Below are 17,579 nucleotides of genomic sequence, written 5' to 3'. Positions count from 1 at the left end.
TGGTGGTCAACCTACCGAGTAGTTCTACCACCTGCAGCAACACAGATGAGGGCACCGTGTCCAGCTCGTCCTCTGATCGCTCATTGCCCTCACCCAGCTTCCAAGTCAATAGCTGTTCAGCAAATGCCATGGCCAGAGGAAACTCCAGTGGCAAGGAGTGCAGCACCAATTCAGCACCCGGAGGGGGTGACACCCCTAAAATCAAGACAATGGGATATTTAATCCTGTAATAGATGTATTATATGTTTAAGTTGAAGCAGCCTGTATGAATTCCCCTTTTTGGTTTCAGACACTCACCCAGCTTGATGTGCACCTTGTCAGTGGGTATGATAACAGAGGGGTATTGGTTGGTGGTGGGAGGGAGAGTAAGGCCTGTGTTGGTAGGTGAGGCATCTAGTGGATAGCACACCGCCTCCATCAGATTTAGCTGGCCATTTCTACGCACTTTGTGACCCAGGCCATACACCATGACTCGAGCCCATGGGGCCTTGTAAAGGCTGGAGCTAATGTAGCAGAAAAGACAGGAGATAATTTAAAAACATTTAACAGGAAATGGATGGTGAGAAATCTGAGTTAACCATGAATTGCTGAAGTTGAGCATTAGTGAGGAACTCACTCTTTGCGGCAGCCTAGCTGGCTCTCCTTGCACGATATGATCACAAACGCAGCGCCTGGAAAGCTGACATCCATGCTCACCTTTGACTCCGTCACAGGAAACTCCTCGGATGTGAACTGCTCTGGTGCATTCTGTCAAAATTAACAGAATTATATGAAAAGATTAGCATCTGTACAAAGCGAGTAGGTATCCAGAGGCAAGTTTATTAAATCAGGCATTGATTGGCCGAGCTAACCTGTAGGAAGCAGCAGATTTGCTTCGTGAGCTCCAGCAGGCTTTCCTCTCCTTGATGCAAGGCACGGGTGATGGCCACTGTCAGCCACTCCCGGATGGGCTGAACATTGCCCTGGTAGAACAGCTCTGAGGGAGAGCAGCTTTGGCCCTGGAGGTTGTGAAGCATGGACTGTGCCAGTAGGATAGAACTAGAACTAATAGTCCCATCTGCAGGAAGAACAACATCAGGGCAATCAGCACAGACACATTATTATTACACTGAGAGACCCAGCGATTCACAAGAAAGATAGATACTCACCAGGGAGGGGTGGAGCCAGCAGCTGATTGGACAGCAGCTGCAGGTGCTCTAAGGTGATGTCCCGTATAGCGGGTATGTGGAAGAGACGAGTGAAAGTGTGGGGATTCTTTGGGGCAAAGATGTTGAGCAAGGCCATACGGCAGTATAACCGAGCCAGCGCGCTCTCACAGCGAAGCAGTTCCCTGCAGCAAACCGGGAAAACAAGATTTAGTTTAGAGCACTGGTGCAGGATGTAATTAGGTTATGCTCATTCCCATTAGGTTCATACATTACCTGTGAATCTGAATGTTGCTACTGTCCAGTGAGACTAAGCCATTAGCCGCAGTCCGTCGCGATCCAGCAGGCGGCCGCTCCAGAATCTCAATAGGGTACCAATACCGCACGAGCACCCCCTCACTGCGCAGGTAGGTCTCCACCTGTACTAGCTCATTCACCTAGACATGTTGAAGACAAAGGCATATGTATATTTTGGGGGTTTTCATGTAAAGCAAATGTAATTTGTGTATGGCACATGAGCACTCTGTGTCTGCAGAGAAGGTGTTTCATAGGTGCAAATATATCTGGGCAAACAAGTTCTGGAGTAAACTAAAATTGCGTACTTATTGTGAAATAAATATGAATATTCTACAAAAAAAGTTGTTTTTAATTTATTATAGAAAAAATTAATCTATTTATGCCCAAATAACAGCTGTTTTTTTTATGGTCGCTCACACTGTAAACTTCATCTTTTGTTTATTGATATAAAGGAAATGACTCAAATGATGGATATGAATCAGTAACGACAACACAAAATGGTTGTATGAAAAGGAGACATTTGAATTGGCACCTTATTTAAGGAACTCATGGGAGCTAGAGAAGAGAATCTCTACCGGGTATTTCTTTTCTTTTTTTTCTTATTTTTTTTGGTTGACCAGCCTGCTAGGCCTGGGAAGGAAAACTGGTGTATTGTTTGATGTAAACATGTCTTTCAACGCCATGAGGAATGGGCCACGAAATGGCATAACGCAGGGATTCCCAAAGTGGGGTGCGCGAGCTGCCTCTAGGGGGTGCGCGAGAGGAAAAGTGTAATGGCGGTCTGATGGTGTAATAATATTAAATATAAAAAAAAAATGTAATTTTAATTTAAAAACTGTCAGGTGGGACATCTGAAGCTATCAGTCGTAAAAGAGGAGAGGGACAGAGAGAGAGAGAGAGGAATCGGAGGCGAGGGGAACGGAGAGGTGCGTTGGGAGAGACCGGGAGAAGAAATCGAGCCAGAGTCAGAGGAAGATGAGACGGCGCAGACTGGGAAAAAAAGAGGAAATATGATGAAAAGTATCTGTGTCTGGGCTTCACTTGGATTGGCAACGCAGATTCCCCAAAGCCACAGTGCGTGGTGTGCAGTGAGGTTCTGGCTAACAGTCTGAAGCTCTTATTTACGTCGCCACCTGAACACCAAGCATGCCAGTGCAAGCCCCTTACATATTTTAATATCGAAATTGGAGGAGTTACAAAACAGCCAAAAACAACTGGAGTCTCATTCATGTGTTGGTCTATAAATGACGCACTACGGGCTTCATATCTGGTCAGTTACAGAATAGCAAGAAAGGGGCTACCGCACACAATCGCCGAAGACGTGAGCTTGCCAGCTGCCAGAGAGATGGTGGAATGTATGATTGGGGAGAAAGAAGCAAAAAAGTTGTGCATGATCCCGGTGTCCAACAACACTGTGTCGCACCGCATCGATGCTTTGTCCGAAGACATCCTGGCTTCATTAGTCGGTCATTAATTGTAAATTAAATGTGATAATCTGCCTCTGAGCCTGTGCGTGTGTCCTCACATCCGTATTGCTCTTTAAAAGTGACGCCTTGTGTCACTGAAAGTTATTGAAACTTTGTTGCAGTGTTTCAGGGCGTTTTCACACCTTCAGTTCGTTTGCTTTGTTGCAGTTGCTCCTTTGTTCGGTTTGTGTTCACACTGCAACATTTAACAGCGGACTAAATCTTGTAAACAAATGCCACGCGCGAGCAAACTGTTCACTCATTTGTCCGATTCTTATGTGGCTATGAAGGCTTAAAAGGCTCTGTTGCTTCTTTTTTTTATTTATTTTTTTATGAAGGGGCGGGGGGGGGGGGGGGGTGCGCGAACCCGGTCGGGATGTAGAAGGGGGTGCGTGGCCTAAAAAGTTTGGGAACCGCTGGCATAACGCATTAATAAAATTATTCATTCATATATTCACACCAAACAAACCAGTTAGTTTATCAATACATTTCCAATGATGTCACATCAAGTGTTTGTACTTACAGAGTCCACATCAAGCACTACTCCATGCAAACTAAAGGTCTTCAGCATGCCCCGAATGGCAAACTTGGGCAGGGCTGTCCCTCCTGTAGTGCTGTTGGTGTTGTTACTGTCCGGAGAGCGGATGACCACAGTCAACCCTGTGTTGAGTAAGCACATTACTCAAACAAGCAGTTTTAATACAGTGCTTACTCACGATGTACGCTGAAGCTAGCTCATTTGAACTTAAAGGTGTATAGCAGTATAGGTGAATGGTACCTTTGCGGACTTTGTCAATAGTGAACTTGTTGGCCTCATCCTTGATATCCTCAATGGTAGGGAGGTAGAGGTCACGCGGAATGCCGCCATTCTCTTCATACAGGAACTCCACCGTCTGTCTTGCAATGTCAACCATGCCTGTTGTCAGTAGAATAGACCACAAAGAGAAACAGTGACAAAGTTATCCTTATTTAACTGATAATAACCACACATATTTCTAAGCCCACCGTAACATGAACAGAACATATGCACAGGCCCAGTATAGGTATGGCTTAGCCAATCTTCCATATAATACAATTTGACATCAAGCTTATGCTTCAAGCCCTTTAAATAGGGTGCGCACGTTTGTCAATTAATTTCATGTCAAATTGACCTTTAGCACTATTGTTACTTTACCGTGTTCTGATTCATCAAAGGACGACACATTCTGAATTATATTTAAGACAGTGCCCTCCTCGTATAGTCATGAGCTTACATGAATTATTAGCAATGAAGTAGAAAGCATTTTAACATTAGAAGAGTGATTCTAAAAGTGGAGCAAACATGCAGAGGAGGTGCATAACCAGTACAATTGGATACTGACAGAAATGTAATATTTAACATATCAATTTCTGTGTTGCATTCATGATGAGATTCAAACATTAAAATGTCTTATGATTGTTCATGACACCTGCTTTTTAACTAACCTCTACTGACCAGTCAAATCCTTGATCAAACGATGTTGGCAAAATGGGTTAAAGTGTTTTATGTTGTGGCAATTTGCCATGTGTTACACTGGACTTTTAGGTTATGATCTAAATGACTTTCTTCATTCTGTACCTAGCTGCAGAGCTCCTTTGATTTGGTCCAGGCCAGATTTTCTCTCAGCCTCGTTACGAAACCGCCTACGAATTGTAGGGAACACTTTGGTCTCCCAGGCCTTTACCAGCAAGGCATAGTGGTCCTCCTAGAATCAAACACAAATATAAAATAAACAATCAGTGGAAACTTCAAATTAATTTGTGTCCACTTAGTGTGGAGAAGAGGAGGCCGCACTCACTCTTGGGACATCATCGTCATCCTCGTCATCACTCTCATCATCTGCTATAGGAGGAGGATGAGGGTCAGGACCAGAGGTGACCAGGTTCTCAAAGCTCAGCTCAACTTTGTAATGACAGGACAGGTCGCTGTTGTACTCTGTACCAACAGGAAAGGACAAACGGAAAATGCAGGTTTAACAAACAATACAGAGATCGTATCACTGTGGGCCCCACCTGTATCTGGGGTATAGCTCACTCATAGAGGTAAAGGACAAGCATGAACTTTAGGAGGGGAAGGCTGAAATGAAGGCGATGAACATACGTTGCTGGGAATCTGTCACGGCTGCAATCCGACAAGGGGGTCCGTGAGAACCAGAGTCAGAGGTAACACTTGCACCTGCATCATTATCACTGTCTGAGGCCATAGCAAAGGGAAGTGCCTCAAAATTTGCACTTATTTCCTCTGCAAGGTCGACACACAAGTCAGCCGCATTCCTGTGTGCTTGGCCTTCTGCGTATGCAAACGGCCGGCTTCCAAAGTTGGCCCGGATCTTTGAGTTCTACAAAACAATGGAAAGACGAATAGAAGATTAACTGCTTTAACCCTGAGGGGAAATTATGTCACTGAAGCAGCAAAGAAAATGATTAAGCATAATACATATTAAATATTATAAGTGGTCAAATTACTGCTTAACAATATCAACAGAAACTCACCTTTTTCTGAATGTGCACCAGGGGCCACATTCCACCAGCCACATCCTCAAGGATGGGGCAGAGCCGCTGGCCACAGTAGGTAAAGTAGACCCTGCCTTTAGGGGCCTGACCAGGGGGAGGAGGAGTGCCCTCAGAACGCTCCCAGCCTATTCCAGCCACGTCGCCTGTGTTCATACAAACGTATGGTTACATTCGCAATAACAACAGGTAATGACTTATTTTAAAACATGTGATAATTAGATACAGCATGGGTTTAGGAAGCAACATATGCTTGCACAATAGCTTCTTTTTTTTTTAAAGGGCAGCCAGATAAGATGCAATACTTTAAGGAGTTTAGTTAAAATCCATAAGATACATTGCTGTATGGATTTCTCAGTTGACTACAACAAACAAAAGAGATGGTAGACTGTATAAGAAGAAAAAGATATTTTGTCTCCCGTCTCACCAGGAAGTAGAGCCACATCCAGCCTGACACTCTTCCACTGCAGCAGACTGGAGCCGTTATAATGCACTGCCCTACCATTACTGCCGCACACACACACACACACAGACAGACAGACAGGAGACGCACGCACAGAAAGGGAAAACCACAACAGAGAAGAATAGCAGTCAGCACTCAAGTCAGAGACAGAGCAGTGGGAAGAGGATCTCAGTGAATATGCAGGCAAACGTACTTGTGAAACAGACATGTGCCGACAGGGTTGGTCCACGCTCCGTCCCTCTTCTCTGCCTCGGTGGCAAAACCAAAGGACACAATCGGGCCACTGTCCTCCTCGGAGTCTCCATAGGAGACGATTTCTATCTCCCAGTAAAAGGACGGGGCCTGTAGGGGCAAAGAGAAGAACATGGAAGACTTTGGACAGGCTGCAGTATCAGTGCATGATTTTTTTTTAATCTCACTTATAGAACAAACTTAGATGGCATATATTAATGCATGTGCCCACCTGAATTGGCACAGGACAGGTGGCGTAGATGAAGGTGCCTCTGGGCAGGCCTCCTCCAGCACTTGGATCAGCCAAGAAGGTGACGGAGGTCAGACGGGATGAGAACATGCAGGCACGGACCGGAGGGAACACTCTGGATGGACACCAGGTGATCTCCTTGGGCTGATGAGACAAACATATCAAGAAGTTAATATGATGATAATAATAAACATTAGAAGAACAATAGGTCCTTCGCTCAGACTACGTCAGTGCTCGGGCCCTAAATATAAATCTGGTAAAAACTCCCACCTGGCGTCTGTCTGTCTGCAGTGGTGGAGGAGGAGGCCGAGCACAGTCCCGGTACAGCATTCTGACTCTTTCACATTGAGCCTCGACCATGCCGAGACGCTCCCCTGAAACAAGATGACAGAGCTCAGTGAGAGACGTGTCGCGGACCAAATACACTGTATTGTAAATGAAAGTTGTTGGCTGCTCAAATGATTGGTCATGCCAGTATGCATGCTCACCGGGGCTACATTCCTGGGCAACCAGGTTGAGAACTTCAACAGCAGCAGGACACTGCTGGATGAACTCCTCACAGAAGGAGCTATCCTCCAGGAGCTGCGCCATCACCAGACATGCCCTGAAAACCATTAAGAACCGGGTGATTTTTGTCCAATCTATGGTTTTGCAGTGAAACTGCCATTAGGTTTTTTAAATTGAATCACAGTTTCAAAGGGTTTCAAGTTCCCATTTTTTCAATACAGCACATTAAAACAACAGAACTCTACTTTAAACAATCAATGAAAACAAGTTAAAACTGATGACGAACACAAGTGCTCATCTACACAGAAGTTCACTAACCTGGTTCTGATTTCAGCCAACAAGCGTACTGCAGCCATTACTGGGCTGGAGCCATCTCCTGTAGCTGGTAGACAGGTGTGAATGGAGAGACTGCCCTCCTGTGGCAGAAGCATCGACTGCACTGCCTGTACCACCTTTTCTGTGATTGAGAGCTTGTAGAGGGGGAGAGCCTGTTGGGGAAGGGTAGAAAGAGAGACTCAAGTGAGATTGAAGCAGATATTTACATAAACATAAGGACTGTTGTGTTTTAATGATGAAACTTGTACTTCAGATCTGGGTGTGCAGAGGCGTGATATCGGTACTGTCAGGATGTCTGAGGCTTGGCAAGCTCTCCGGTACTCGCAAGAAGGGAACTTCACAGTGGCGATGCCCTCCGGCTCATTGATGGACATCACTATGCCCACACTGCCCAGGACTCCTTTACCGACGACCTGCAGAGGAATCACAGGAAATATGTTAACATTTTAAAGCTTTTGGGGGAAAATGTTCCAACATGTTAAATAGCTTTTTTCTGGGGCGAAAGTACAGCGTGTCCACCGATTCCTCTCCCTTCACTAACCTGGACTTCAGAGCCGATCTTAATAGTTTCTTTAAAGCCCCCAAGGGCACAAAGTGCAGCAACAGCTTGTCTGCCGATGGCCTGCAGCTTAGCCAGTTTCCTGCCACTGCTGCTCCCATTCTCCAGAATACTCTCCGCATACTTCCCCAGCTGAGGGATAAACATCAGGGCCCTGGACAGAACCTAGCACACACCCCAATGGAGAAAGCATTAGGTCTAATAGAAACAGCATCATATAGAACCACATTCAATCAGTCGAGACATTCTGATCATTAAAATTTTTTTACAACCCCATATTAAGCAACAAGTTCTCAATGACCATTAATGAGCAGAAACATTGTGCTGAAGTCCAACACACAGTAGTCCTTTACCTTTTCAGCGGTGCTAGTCCAGATCTGAGCGGTGTTGGACTCGGGGGCAGTGAGCAGGCTATGCAGCAGAGCAATAACCTCAGCAGCCATACTGTTGGCAACATGGCCACTGATAAACGGCCTGACAGGGTCCGACCTGTTCAAGATCAATTGAACACGTATGTTTAGGTGCAGTGTGACCACTACTCATTTACTGATGCCTAGAACTGAATGATGAAGAAATCATATATACAGAAAATGTATTCTTGTTTACTGACCTTGCCAGATCAGCATTCCTGTCCCTACACACGGCGGTCTGAGCCGTTTTCTTCTTGTCACCAGTGGTGATGCCTCCAGCGGCCTCCTGGGCTACAATCTCTAGAGGTGGACCAACACTCACTATCAGACCAGACTGAGCCCACTTGTTGGCCTTCCTCAGGGCAGCAGATGCCTCTTCTGTGATCACTTCACAGCTGCCACTCTAGAGAGGGTTTGAAACGGACAGCAGCGGTAAGGATGGCACTTGGAATAAAGCTACACACGGAACTTCTCATATTGTTAGTGTACGCTTTTAAATTCTGGGACAATTTTTATTATTTTTTTTTTTCAGTAAACCGCTGACCTTTGTCATGTCTCTGTCCATCTTTACCACCTTTTCCATGTTTGCTCCAGTGCCGAGCCGAAAGGGACGTCCCTCTGAGCTGCTGCATTTTGGAGCGGACGGAAGAACGCTCATGTCAAAGAAACCCAGACTAAGCTCACGAATGTGAAATGACTAAGACATTTGGGGGCAAACTTACCTGAGAAGGGGTTGTAGCACCTCATGAGATGACTGGTCCTCTCTCTTGTGGATGAAGATTGACAGCTTGCCATCAACCGCCTCGCCCTCCTCCCCAGCATCCTCAGACTTCAGAGCTCCTTTGGAACTGGCGCGGGACAGACTAGTGTCTGGCTCAGAAGAGCTGGGGGAGAGGAGGGTCTGACAGCCTGGTAACAAAGGTAATATTGTAAATATTAATAATACGATAACGTCATTACTATCCAGCATTTAAATGTTTTGATTTGCTTCCAAGGGCCACTTACTACCACACACACATCTATTTCGTACTCCTAGGTAAGAGAAACCAACCTGGTACGACATAGTCGGCCAGTTTGGCTAGCAGCAAGGCAGCAATGCGGGATGCAGGGTCACTCGCATCTTGTTGCTCAGCATCTAGCGTGTTAATTGAGTAGCTCCACGAGGGTAGGGCCACGTTCCCACAGTCCTCCACACTCATGAGAGGCAGGGCAGCTCGGCATAGCTGCAGGATGATAAGCACCAGCTTTGGTGAAGGTCTCTGATCGAGCAGCAGAGACAAGAGCTTAGAAACACAAGCCGGTTGGCTCAGGATAGCTTTCCCTATGTGGCTCCTGGAATACACAACAAAGGAACATATACAAACACTGTATAGATGCACACAAATATATACAAATAAATGATGATGTTCATACATGACCCAAACAAACGCATCGACCAAAATTACATCTCAACGTTTTACCTGGAAAGGTCATTGAGCAGACTGAGCACATCCTGTAAGGCATCATTGCCCGCTGCCTGATTACCACAGCACTCTGTGGCTCTGGCCAGGTGATTCGTCAGCAGGATGGACACCTGCCGGGCCAGACCAGAGTGCACTGCATCTGTAGACCCACCTTTAAAGAGGAGAAAAACAAAACATGGGTTATTTAGCTTCCATTACAACAAACTACCAACATTCTATTAACTATTAACATATTTTGAGTTATATTGATACAAGCATAAATTACCTTCCACCTTCTCCCACTCGATGCAGCGGTTAGCCAGCACCTGGAAAGCAGCCCAAGCCATGGTGGCCACCTTCTGCTTCTTGGTCTGCTTCTCATTTGAGCTGCATTCCCTCTGACCACTTAAACTACACAGGCTGTCCATGAGCTGGACCAGACCACTCCGAACTAGGCACTGCTCTTCACTCCTGTGACAACGCAGATGACAGACATAGGGTAAGGAATCGGAGGGTTTAGCAATACAGAGACAAATTAAAAAAAAAAAAAGAGAGGCTGCAAGATGAATCATCTTGCCTGGTGTAGGGGATTGTGCAAAGCAAGCCAATACTGTTGGCACAAGCAATGGGGTAGCGAGCACATAGTGACACTACAGATGTCATGGTCTCCCCAAAGGCCTCCTGCACCTGCTCTACCATTCCACCACAGGTCAACTCCTCAATCCTGCACGGATGGAACACAAACACAGATAATATTGTAATATGAATACTACATTGCACACTCTTGTATTGTAAGTCAGTGTGTGTACCTAAGTATGTGTGTAGAGTAGGGTGTGATCGTCGCTAGTGCCTCCTCTTTCTTACCTTGGGCCACCTTGCAGTACCATAGTGACAGGCCCCACCAGGTGGGTGACGCCACCAACTCTGACAGCAGCAGTGAGCAACTCCCTCATATGAACAAGCGCCTGCTTCCGCGTGGTGCCACGTCTCCATCGCGTCTGCGCAGCAGACAGAAAACTGCTGCTCGACACCTACAGAAATAACCGGTATAAAAAGGATCTCAATGTCAGATGCCAATTCACTTAAAGATTCTCATGCAGCTATGGCAAGAAAAAAAAAGTCACAGTGAGTGATGAGTAAGAGACTTACAGCCTGATCAGGATTAGTTCCGATAAAGGCGAAGAGCTGCCCGAGCAGAACACTGTATGTTGGTTTGTCACGGCTGTCCTCGATGGCCAGAGACTGCAGCAGGGTAAATGAGCTGCTGCGATGACTAGTAGGGTGGTGTCGCCGCCTAAAAAAAGGTTACAAATAAATTCATCCCTAGTTCACTTTTATGATTCTCAAAAATGAATTAGATCAAACAAAAATAGACAAATACCTTTGGGGTGCGTGCGTAAACTCCAAGTCCTGGTTAGCGATCATCTCCAAGTCGGAGGGTGCCGACATGCTGCGGAGGAAGACCGGCTGCTTCACCATGGGGATCACTGACTTGGCGTCTGACACAGATTTGGAGGCTGGCACAAAACGATTGTGGAGAAATTAGACAAGAATCAAACTCACCGCTTTTTTGTCTGCCATGACTGATATCTTGGGGGTAACTAAAGCGACGACCAATCATGCATGTAAACTAACAAACACTGACAGACGAAAATAATGATTCACAGAAATAAAGCTGTGATACAATATATACAGTGGGTACGGAAAGTATTCAGACCCCTTTAAATGTTTCACTCTGTTTCATAGCAGCCATTTGCTAAAATCAAAAAAGTTCATAAAGAAAAAAACTGAAATGTAGAAATATTTGCAGATTTATTAAAAAAGAATAACTGAAATATCACATGGTCATAAGTATTCAGACCCTTTGCTGTGACACTCATATTTAACTCACATGCTGTCCTTTTCTTCTGATCCTCCTTGAGATGGTTCTACTCCTTCATTGGAGTCCAGCTGTGTTTCATGAAACTGTTTGGACTTGATTTGGATCCCCCTGTCTATATAAGACCTTACAGCTCACAGTGCATGTCAGAGCAAATGAGAATCATGAGGTCGAAGGAACTGCCCAAGGAGCTCAGAGACAGAATTGTGGCAAGGCACAGATCTGGCCAAGGTTACAAAAGAATTTCTGCAGCACTCAAGGTTCCTAAGAGCACAGTGGCCTCCATAATCCTTAAATGGAAGAAGTTTGGGACGACCAGAACTCTTCCTAGAACTGGCCGTCCAGCCAAACTGAGCAATCGTGGGAGAAGAGCCTTGGTGAGAGAGGTAAAGAAGAACCCAAAGATCACTGTGGCTGAGCTCCAGAGATGCAGTAGGGAGATGGGAGAAAGTTCCACAAAGTCAACTATCACTGCAGCCCTCCACCAGTCGGGGCTTTATGGCAGAGTGGCCCGACGGAAGCCTCTCCTCAGTGCAAGACATATGAAAGCCCGCATAGTTTGCCAAAAAACACATGAAGGACTCCCAGATTATGAGAAATAAGATTCTCTGGTCTGATGAGACCAAGATTGAACTTTTTGGCGTTAATTCTAAGCGGTATGTGTGGAGAAAACCAGGCACTGCTCATCACCTGCCCAATACAATCCCAACAGTGAAACATGGTGGTGGCAGCATCATGCTATAGGGGTGTTTTTCAGCTGCAGGGACAGGACGACTGGTTGCAATTGAAGGAATGATGAATGCGGCCAAGTACAGAGATATCCTGGAAGAAAACCTCTTCCAGAGTGCTCTGGACCTCAGACTGGGCCGAAGGTTCACCTTCCAACAAGACAATGACCCTAAGCACACAGCTAAAATAACAAAGGAGTGGCTTCGGAACAACTCTGTGACCATTCTTGACTGGCCCAGCCAGAGCCCTGACCTAAACCCAATTGAGCATCTCTGGAGAGACCTGAAAATGGCTGTCCACCAACGTTCACCATCCAACCTGACGGAACTGGAGAGGATCTGCAAGGAAGAATGGCAGAGGATCCCCAAATCCAGGTGTGAAAGGCTTGTTGCATCATTCCCAAGAAGACTCATGGCTGTACTAGCTCAAAAGGGTGCTTCTACTCAACACTGAGCAAAGGGTCTGAATACTTATGACCATGTGATGTTTCACTTATTCTTTTTTAATAAATCTGCAAATATTTCTACATTTCAGTTTTTTTCTGTCAAGATGGGGTGCTGAGTGTACATTAATGAGAAATAAAATGAACTTTTTTGATTTTAGCAAATGGCTGCTATGAAACAAAGTGAAAAATTTAAAGGGGTCTGAATACTTTCCGTACCCACTGTATGTATATGTGTGTGTGTATATATATATATATATAAAAATTTGTTAAAGTCAGACTCCTGTATAAGTTACATAACAAGTTGATGGATATTTCGACAACATGCAATTTAAACATCTGATTGAAGGAACAAATCTCTAATCCCAACCCTGCTGCCCAACAAGGTTAGTTATTAATAATGACTAATCAGTAACATAAGAGGACACATAAAAAGATCGACCTGGACCTGGTGTGCCAGCAGGTGTGGTGGTAAGGCTTCTGCAATGTGGAGCGATGGTAACATGGAGCAGCAGCTCAGTGCGGTTCAGCAGACTCTTCACCAGTGCCTTCGTTTTGGCCAGTGAGGTGCTACTTCTGTGATGCATGGTGTTCACCTCTTGAAAGAACTTCTCCCTGTAATTGCAGACATGTAATGTTACGACACAATCTGACCCATGACATCTGCTATTTTGATACGATATTTTGTTAATTACTTGCCTCAATGCGAGGACGACATTTTCCAGATCACTAAAATCGAGTGGGACCTCCTTCAGCGAGCAAAGTAGTTCCAGCTCCTTAATTTTGTTCTGTTACACAAAAACAACAACAACATATTATGAATATCAAAGCGAATGGTTGTGGTAATGGTATAATCTCCAGAGGAAAAGTTAGTAATTGTGTGTAGAGCAGGAGTACCTCAAAGAAGTGGTAGTCGTGAAAGAAAGGAGTGTTGTTCTCCAGCTTTCCCTGCTGGGCCTCCTCTACCTCATTCTGCCACTTCTGTTCCAATTCTCCAACACTCTGAAAGTATCACCGGAGATAATTAAACACAGTAAGACTCCCACTATTGGTTTCTGCTCAGGCTGGTAGCCTGATCTAAACTCAGTTTCTCTCTTCAGCCTCATCCTTATTTTGATTCATACCTATTCTCTTGTTTTTAACATTACTAATTTTTCCAGGTTGTAATTCAATATACTGCCTAGGGTGCAAATATCTCCCCATTTTGTTGTCATGTCAGCAGAATCCTGGTGATTAAAGATATTCTAATTTAATGTAAATATGGCTTAGCTTTGCAACAACACCTTTCAAGTCGCCATTAATAACATAGCCTGAGGCCAACAGGACATGCTTTATTAAACTGTTGAAACTTTCTTTAATAGCCAAATTAAAAAACAGTCAAGATAGCAAATACGCATAGAGCGTCTTCCACTAACAGCCAGCAAACGTAACTTACGCATGTTAATTGATAAAATCCTTACTGTGTTAACAGACGCTCACCTGCAGCTGACGCTCCATAGCGTTGATCTTCTTGAAGGTCTCAGCCATGATCTTACAGACCAGGTCGTACTCCTCCGCGTGGTCCTCACGGTACTGGTAGTTGACAAGTGACTGAAGGGCATCCACCAGGCTGAGGTGCTTTATGACACAGGACACTATAACCTCCTCCATAACATCTGGCCTGATCACCTCCCTTACAGAAAAAAATGTTATATTAAGATGATGTGAAAAATGATAGACCGTGACAGCGCGGCTCTCTTACTTGATGCTGGGACGGAATTGTGGCCGAGCCCTTCCAGACACCTCTCGTAGCCTACCCATGATGCCTGGAGGGAGGCGGATACGAGGCAAGTCAAAGTAAGTCCCTGGCATGAGGCCTGGGGGTGGGATGAGCACATCAGAGGGGTATGTGAACTCCCGATCCTCCTCAATAGTGAGCGGCAGAGGGGAAGGGCTGGGCGTGAGAGCAGGGGAGATTGCACCATTCGCTTCCACCTGCCACTGACACCTAAAGAAAGAAAAAAAAAAAAAAACTCTCATCAGCCTGTCATCTTGGCTGGCAGCAGTTTTGCTGTGTTAAACGAGGTACCACTGAAGAATGTCTACTAATTGTGGTTAATTTTATGCAACAATCACCAAGCCAAATTCTTTGTATGTGCAAACGTACTTGACATAAATAAAACCGTTTCTGATTCCAATTCTTACATTGTATTATATTTATCACACTAGCAATCAATATCCCTTGGAGACATTTTGTGTCACCTTTGCAGCAGCTTCGAGCAGAGCAAATCCTGGCAGGCTTCCTCCTCTCTTGTCACCTCTGGCCCGTTGTAGAGAATGCGGAGCATTGAGCAGGCCAGCACTGACAGACCGAGGGCAAGGTCTGCCAGGAAGGGGAGGCCTCCAGATACATCCTCAGATGACTCCTGAGAGCAGAAACAAACAGCATCTTCAGAATTAACTGTTGTTCTTCATGTTCCACGCTGACTGCCAGTTTGATTCAACAACAGTATTACAGCTGTTTGGGACATGCCAGTGCTCACGCGTTTTACCTGAGCTCTGACAGTGCAGGAGAACCCCCACATGGCTTTATCGGGGGTGTTGTGTTCACGTCCACTCCTCATCTCAAAGGAAAACGTCACCGTGTCTCCTTCAACCTGAAACAGGGCACAGGGCCCATACAGTCTTGAAGAGCTACATTTTGTCTGTGTGTTCACGGTGTATGTTTGTGCCAAACAGCTTATTTTACCTTGACAAGGTCTTTGGGCCATCCTGTCCCCAAGACACTGCGACTGCCATATCCCAGAGTGTTCCCTCCATACTCTGTTACCTTACGACTGTTGGTGTTGGGACCAGCATAGATAACCAACTAAAATACCAGAGAATACATTTAGTGCAAAATATCCCCAAGAGGTGCTTTGCTATGCGTGCGATTGCACACAGTGTATGTAAGAGTTACAGGGGATGAAGGCCATTGGACACACGGTGTATCATGAGTCAGTACCTTGTCATAGTCATACTGTGAGGAACAGCGAGAATCAAAACGAAGGTACAGACAGCGGGCCCCCGGGATGTGTACCGTCTCCTTGAACTTGTAATTGTCCCTCACAGGGTGCACCGTCTCTACCGTCTTCCCAGCAGCCCATGGGGCAGGGATCTTCAGCCCAGTCAGAAAACCGGGCTCCTCCCGCTCGTCAAGAATTCTAATATCAAGGATACAAATGAATAGAAACTGAGTTTGTGAAACACAAAACAGCTGGTACTTACGTTAACCTAAGCTCTTCTATGTACATTTCTTCATTAAAATACTTAATTATGCAGCAAAGGGATCCAATATATAATCAGGCGGATTCAATGAGAATTAGTTGTGAACAGTCTCATGCTGGACCTTCAGGAAACGTACTTGTCATCAGCAGCACAGGCCTTCGCCCCCAGCCCAAGAGAACCACCCAGAGGTGGAGGCTCTTCAGTGAAAAGTGGAGATTGAGTCTTTAGCACTAGGGCAGTCTGGAAAACAGAGATTGGAAATGAATACTTGAATGACGACTACTTTTTGTACTCAAGAACCTTTAATTGAATGCAAGAATTGCCTTTTGGACGGGCAAGACTCCAACCTGGCTGGTGTAGAGGACCAGCTGCACCAGCTGAGGCATGAGGGCGTCAGCGAGAGTGAGGGTCTGCAGGTTGGGGTGCATCAGAGAGGTGAGCAACACTGGCAGCAGGTGCCCAAGCATGGTGGCCTTCGTTACCTGTTCCAGGCCTTTCAACCTGAACAAGAAGAGAGAAGGCACAGATACAATGTTAGGGGGATGAATCAAAGACAAAAACAAGACAAGAAATAGGGACATTTCTAGAGGTAAAACAAAGCTCTGCATCCATAAACGATTTCTCACGCCCTCTTATATTCTTTGTCAAGAGGCTGCAGCATTAGCCAAATTTAGCTTTATCTTGTTTTCACAGTTAAATAGAGGCAACTAAAAGAACATTATGTCTGGTTGTATTTTTTGTCAGTGACATGGTTTTATGATAATAGTTGACACCACAGATTAACATCAAACGTCTGCTCATGCAATATAATAAAATTAGTCGATTTTAAGAAGGTATCCAGCACCATCATTTCCCACCCTGAAAAGGTATCTTTAAAAAAAAGATGCAGTTAAAAGTTCACCTGGTTTCTCTGTCAGCGATGTCACTGTTAATGAGAGCTGTGGTCACCTGCTGCAGGGTCTCCAGCACTTCATCACATCCCACCAAGATCTTGGTTGCAAGGGATAGGATGCTGCTCTGCAGCTCCTGAGGACCACACACACAATATGCCCAAATTTACGTAACACGGCTTTCAAGATGTTCAACGATCATCATGCAATACCAAAGTTATACAAACAGAAGTTCGTTACTTTTATGTCTGCATATTGAAACAAACATTCTTATGAGCTTAATCTGAGCTGTTTGATTACATGGGACTGTTCCGCTTCCATCCTTTTATCAGTAGCCGTGATTAGTGATAAGAAGAAGAAGAAACAACACATCCTTAGTTGGTATAGCACTGTTAACTGATATTATTATGAGTGCAATGAGCACAAATTACTCTGCAGTGGAGTAAAAGAACATTCATCTCCCGCTGCTCCGTTTGGTGGGTTGGTCTCTCATTGACAGACGCACAACAGACTCCACGTGCACAGAGGTAGGGGTATTTAAAGGGGGTGTTTACCTGTACCTTGATTGTTTCCCCTTGTATGGAGCTGTCACTGTCGTCGCCATCATCCGGGCGGATAAGAATGGTGTTACTGAGGAGGTGGTTCTGGACAGCCATGAGGTAGCGGAGACTAGGTGAGACCACCTACAGAGAGGGAAACAACATCTCTCGTTTGTACAAGTGCAATCTCACAAAACATGTGATCTGAATAAACACAGA

General features: G+C 45.2%; 1 protein-coding gene across 1 annotated transcript in view; it reads right to left on the bottom strand.

The window, feature by feature from the left end:
* hectd4 (HECT domain E3 ubiquitin protein ligase 4) overlaps window positions 1–17,579 on the bottom strand; it is a gene marked incomplete at its 5' end in the record, with an annotated part of 41,349 nt that overhangs the window by 13,238 nt on the left and 10,532 nt on the right. Inside the window, 44 exons of the mRNA XM_079270374.1 lie at window positions 16–195; window positions 298–503; window positions 617–747; window positions 852–1,057; window positions 1,149–1,330; window positions 1,422–1,582; window positions 3,432–3,568; window positions 3,687–3,824; window positions 4,506–4,632; window positions 4,726–4,862; window positions 5,028–5,265; window positions 5,420–5,583; window positions 5,865–5,944; window positions 6,094–6,242; window positions 6,364–6,525; window positions 6,652–6,755; window positions 6,870–6,985; window positions 7,207–7,376; window positions 7,473–7,637; window positions 7,766–7,948; window positions 8,137–8,272; window positions 8,394–8,596; window positions 8,738–8,819; window positions 8,916–9,102; window positions 9,245–9,525; window positions 9,654–9,807; window positions 9,922–10,106; window positions 10,213–10,359; window positions 10,500–10,666; window positions 10,785–10,929; window positions 11,017–11,152; window positions 13,134–13,296; window positions 13,381–13,473; window positions 13,583–13,687; window positions 14,165–14,357; window positions 14,427–14,672; window positions 14,927–15,090; window positions 15,217–15,321; window positions 15,414–15,533; window positions 15,669–15,867; window positions 16,068–16,171; window positions 16,279–16,432; window positions 16,833–16,957; window positions 17,376–17,504. Of these exons, the coding sequence (XP_079126500.1) occupies window positions 16–195; window positions 298–503; window positions 617–747; window positions 852–1,057; window positions 1,149–1,330; window positions 1,422–1,582; window positions 3,432–3,568; window positions 3,687–3,824; window positions 4,506–4,632; window positions 4,726–4,862; window positions 5,028–5,265; window positions 5,420–5,583; window positions 5,865–5,944; window positions 6,094–6,242; window positions 6,364–6,525; window positions 6,652–6,755; window positions 6,870–6,985; window positions 7,207–7,376; window positions 7,473–7,637; window positions 7,766–7,948; window positions 8,137–8,272; window positions 8,394–8,596; window positions 8,738–8,819; window positions 8,916–9,102; window positions 9,245–9,525; window positions 9,654–9,807; window positions 9,922–10,106; window positions 10,213–10,359; window positions 10,500–10,666; window positions 10,785–10,929; window positions 11,017–11,152; window positions 13,134–13,296; window positions 13,381–13,473; window positions 13,583–13,687; window positions 14,165–14,357; window positions 14,427–14,672; window positions 14,927–15,090; window positions 15,217–15,321; window positions 15,414–15,533; window positions 15,669–15,867; window positions 16,068–16,171; window positions 16,279–16,432; window positions 16,833–16,957; window positions 17,376–17,504 (6,859 nt within the window). The remainder of the gene's footprint in view (window positions 1–15; window positions 196–297; window positions 504–616; window positions 748–851; window positions 1,058–1,148; window positions 1,331–1,421; window positions 1,583–3,431; window positions 3,569–3,686; window positions 3,825–4,505; window positions 4,633–4,725; window positions 4,863–5,027; window positions 5,266–5,419; window positions 5,584–5,864; window positions 5,945–6,093; window positions 6,243–6,363; window positions 6,526–6,651; window positions 6,756–6,869; window positions 6,986–7,206; window positions 7,377–7,472; window positions 7,638–7,765; window positions 7,949–8,136; window positions 8,273–8,393; window positions 8,597–8,737; window positions 8,820–8,915; window positions 9,103–9,244; window positions 9,526–9,653; window positions 9,808–9,921; window positions 10,107–10,212; window positions 10,360–10,499; window positions 10,667–10,784; window positions 10,930–11,016; window positions 11,153–13,133; window positions 13,297–13,380; window positions 13,474–13,582; window positions 13,688–14,164; window positions 14,358–14,426; window positions 14,673–14,926; window positions 15,091–15,216; window positions 15,322–15,413; window positions 15,534–15,668; window positions 15,868–16,067; window positions 16,172–16,278; window positions 16,433–16,832; window positions 16,958–17,375; window positions 17,505–17,579) is intronic.

Source organism: Melanostigma gelatinosum, assembly GCF_949748355.1.
Source record: "Melanostigma gelatinosum genome assembly, chromosome: 6".
NCBI classification, from domain to species: domain Eukaryota; kingdom Metazoa; phylum Chordata; class Actinopteri; order Perciformes; family Zoarcidae; genus Melanostigma; species Melanostigma gelatinosum.
This window is presented reverse-complemented; position numbering and strand designations above follow the sequence as displayed.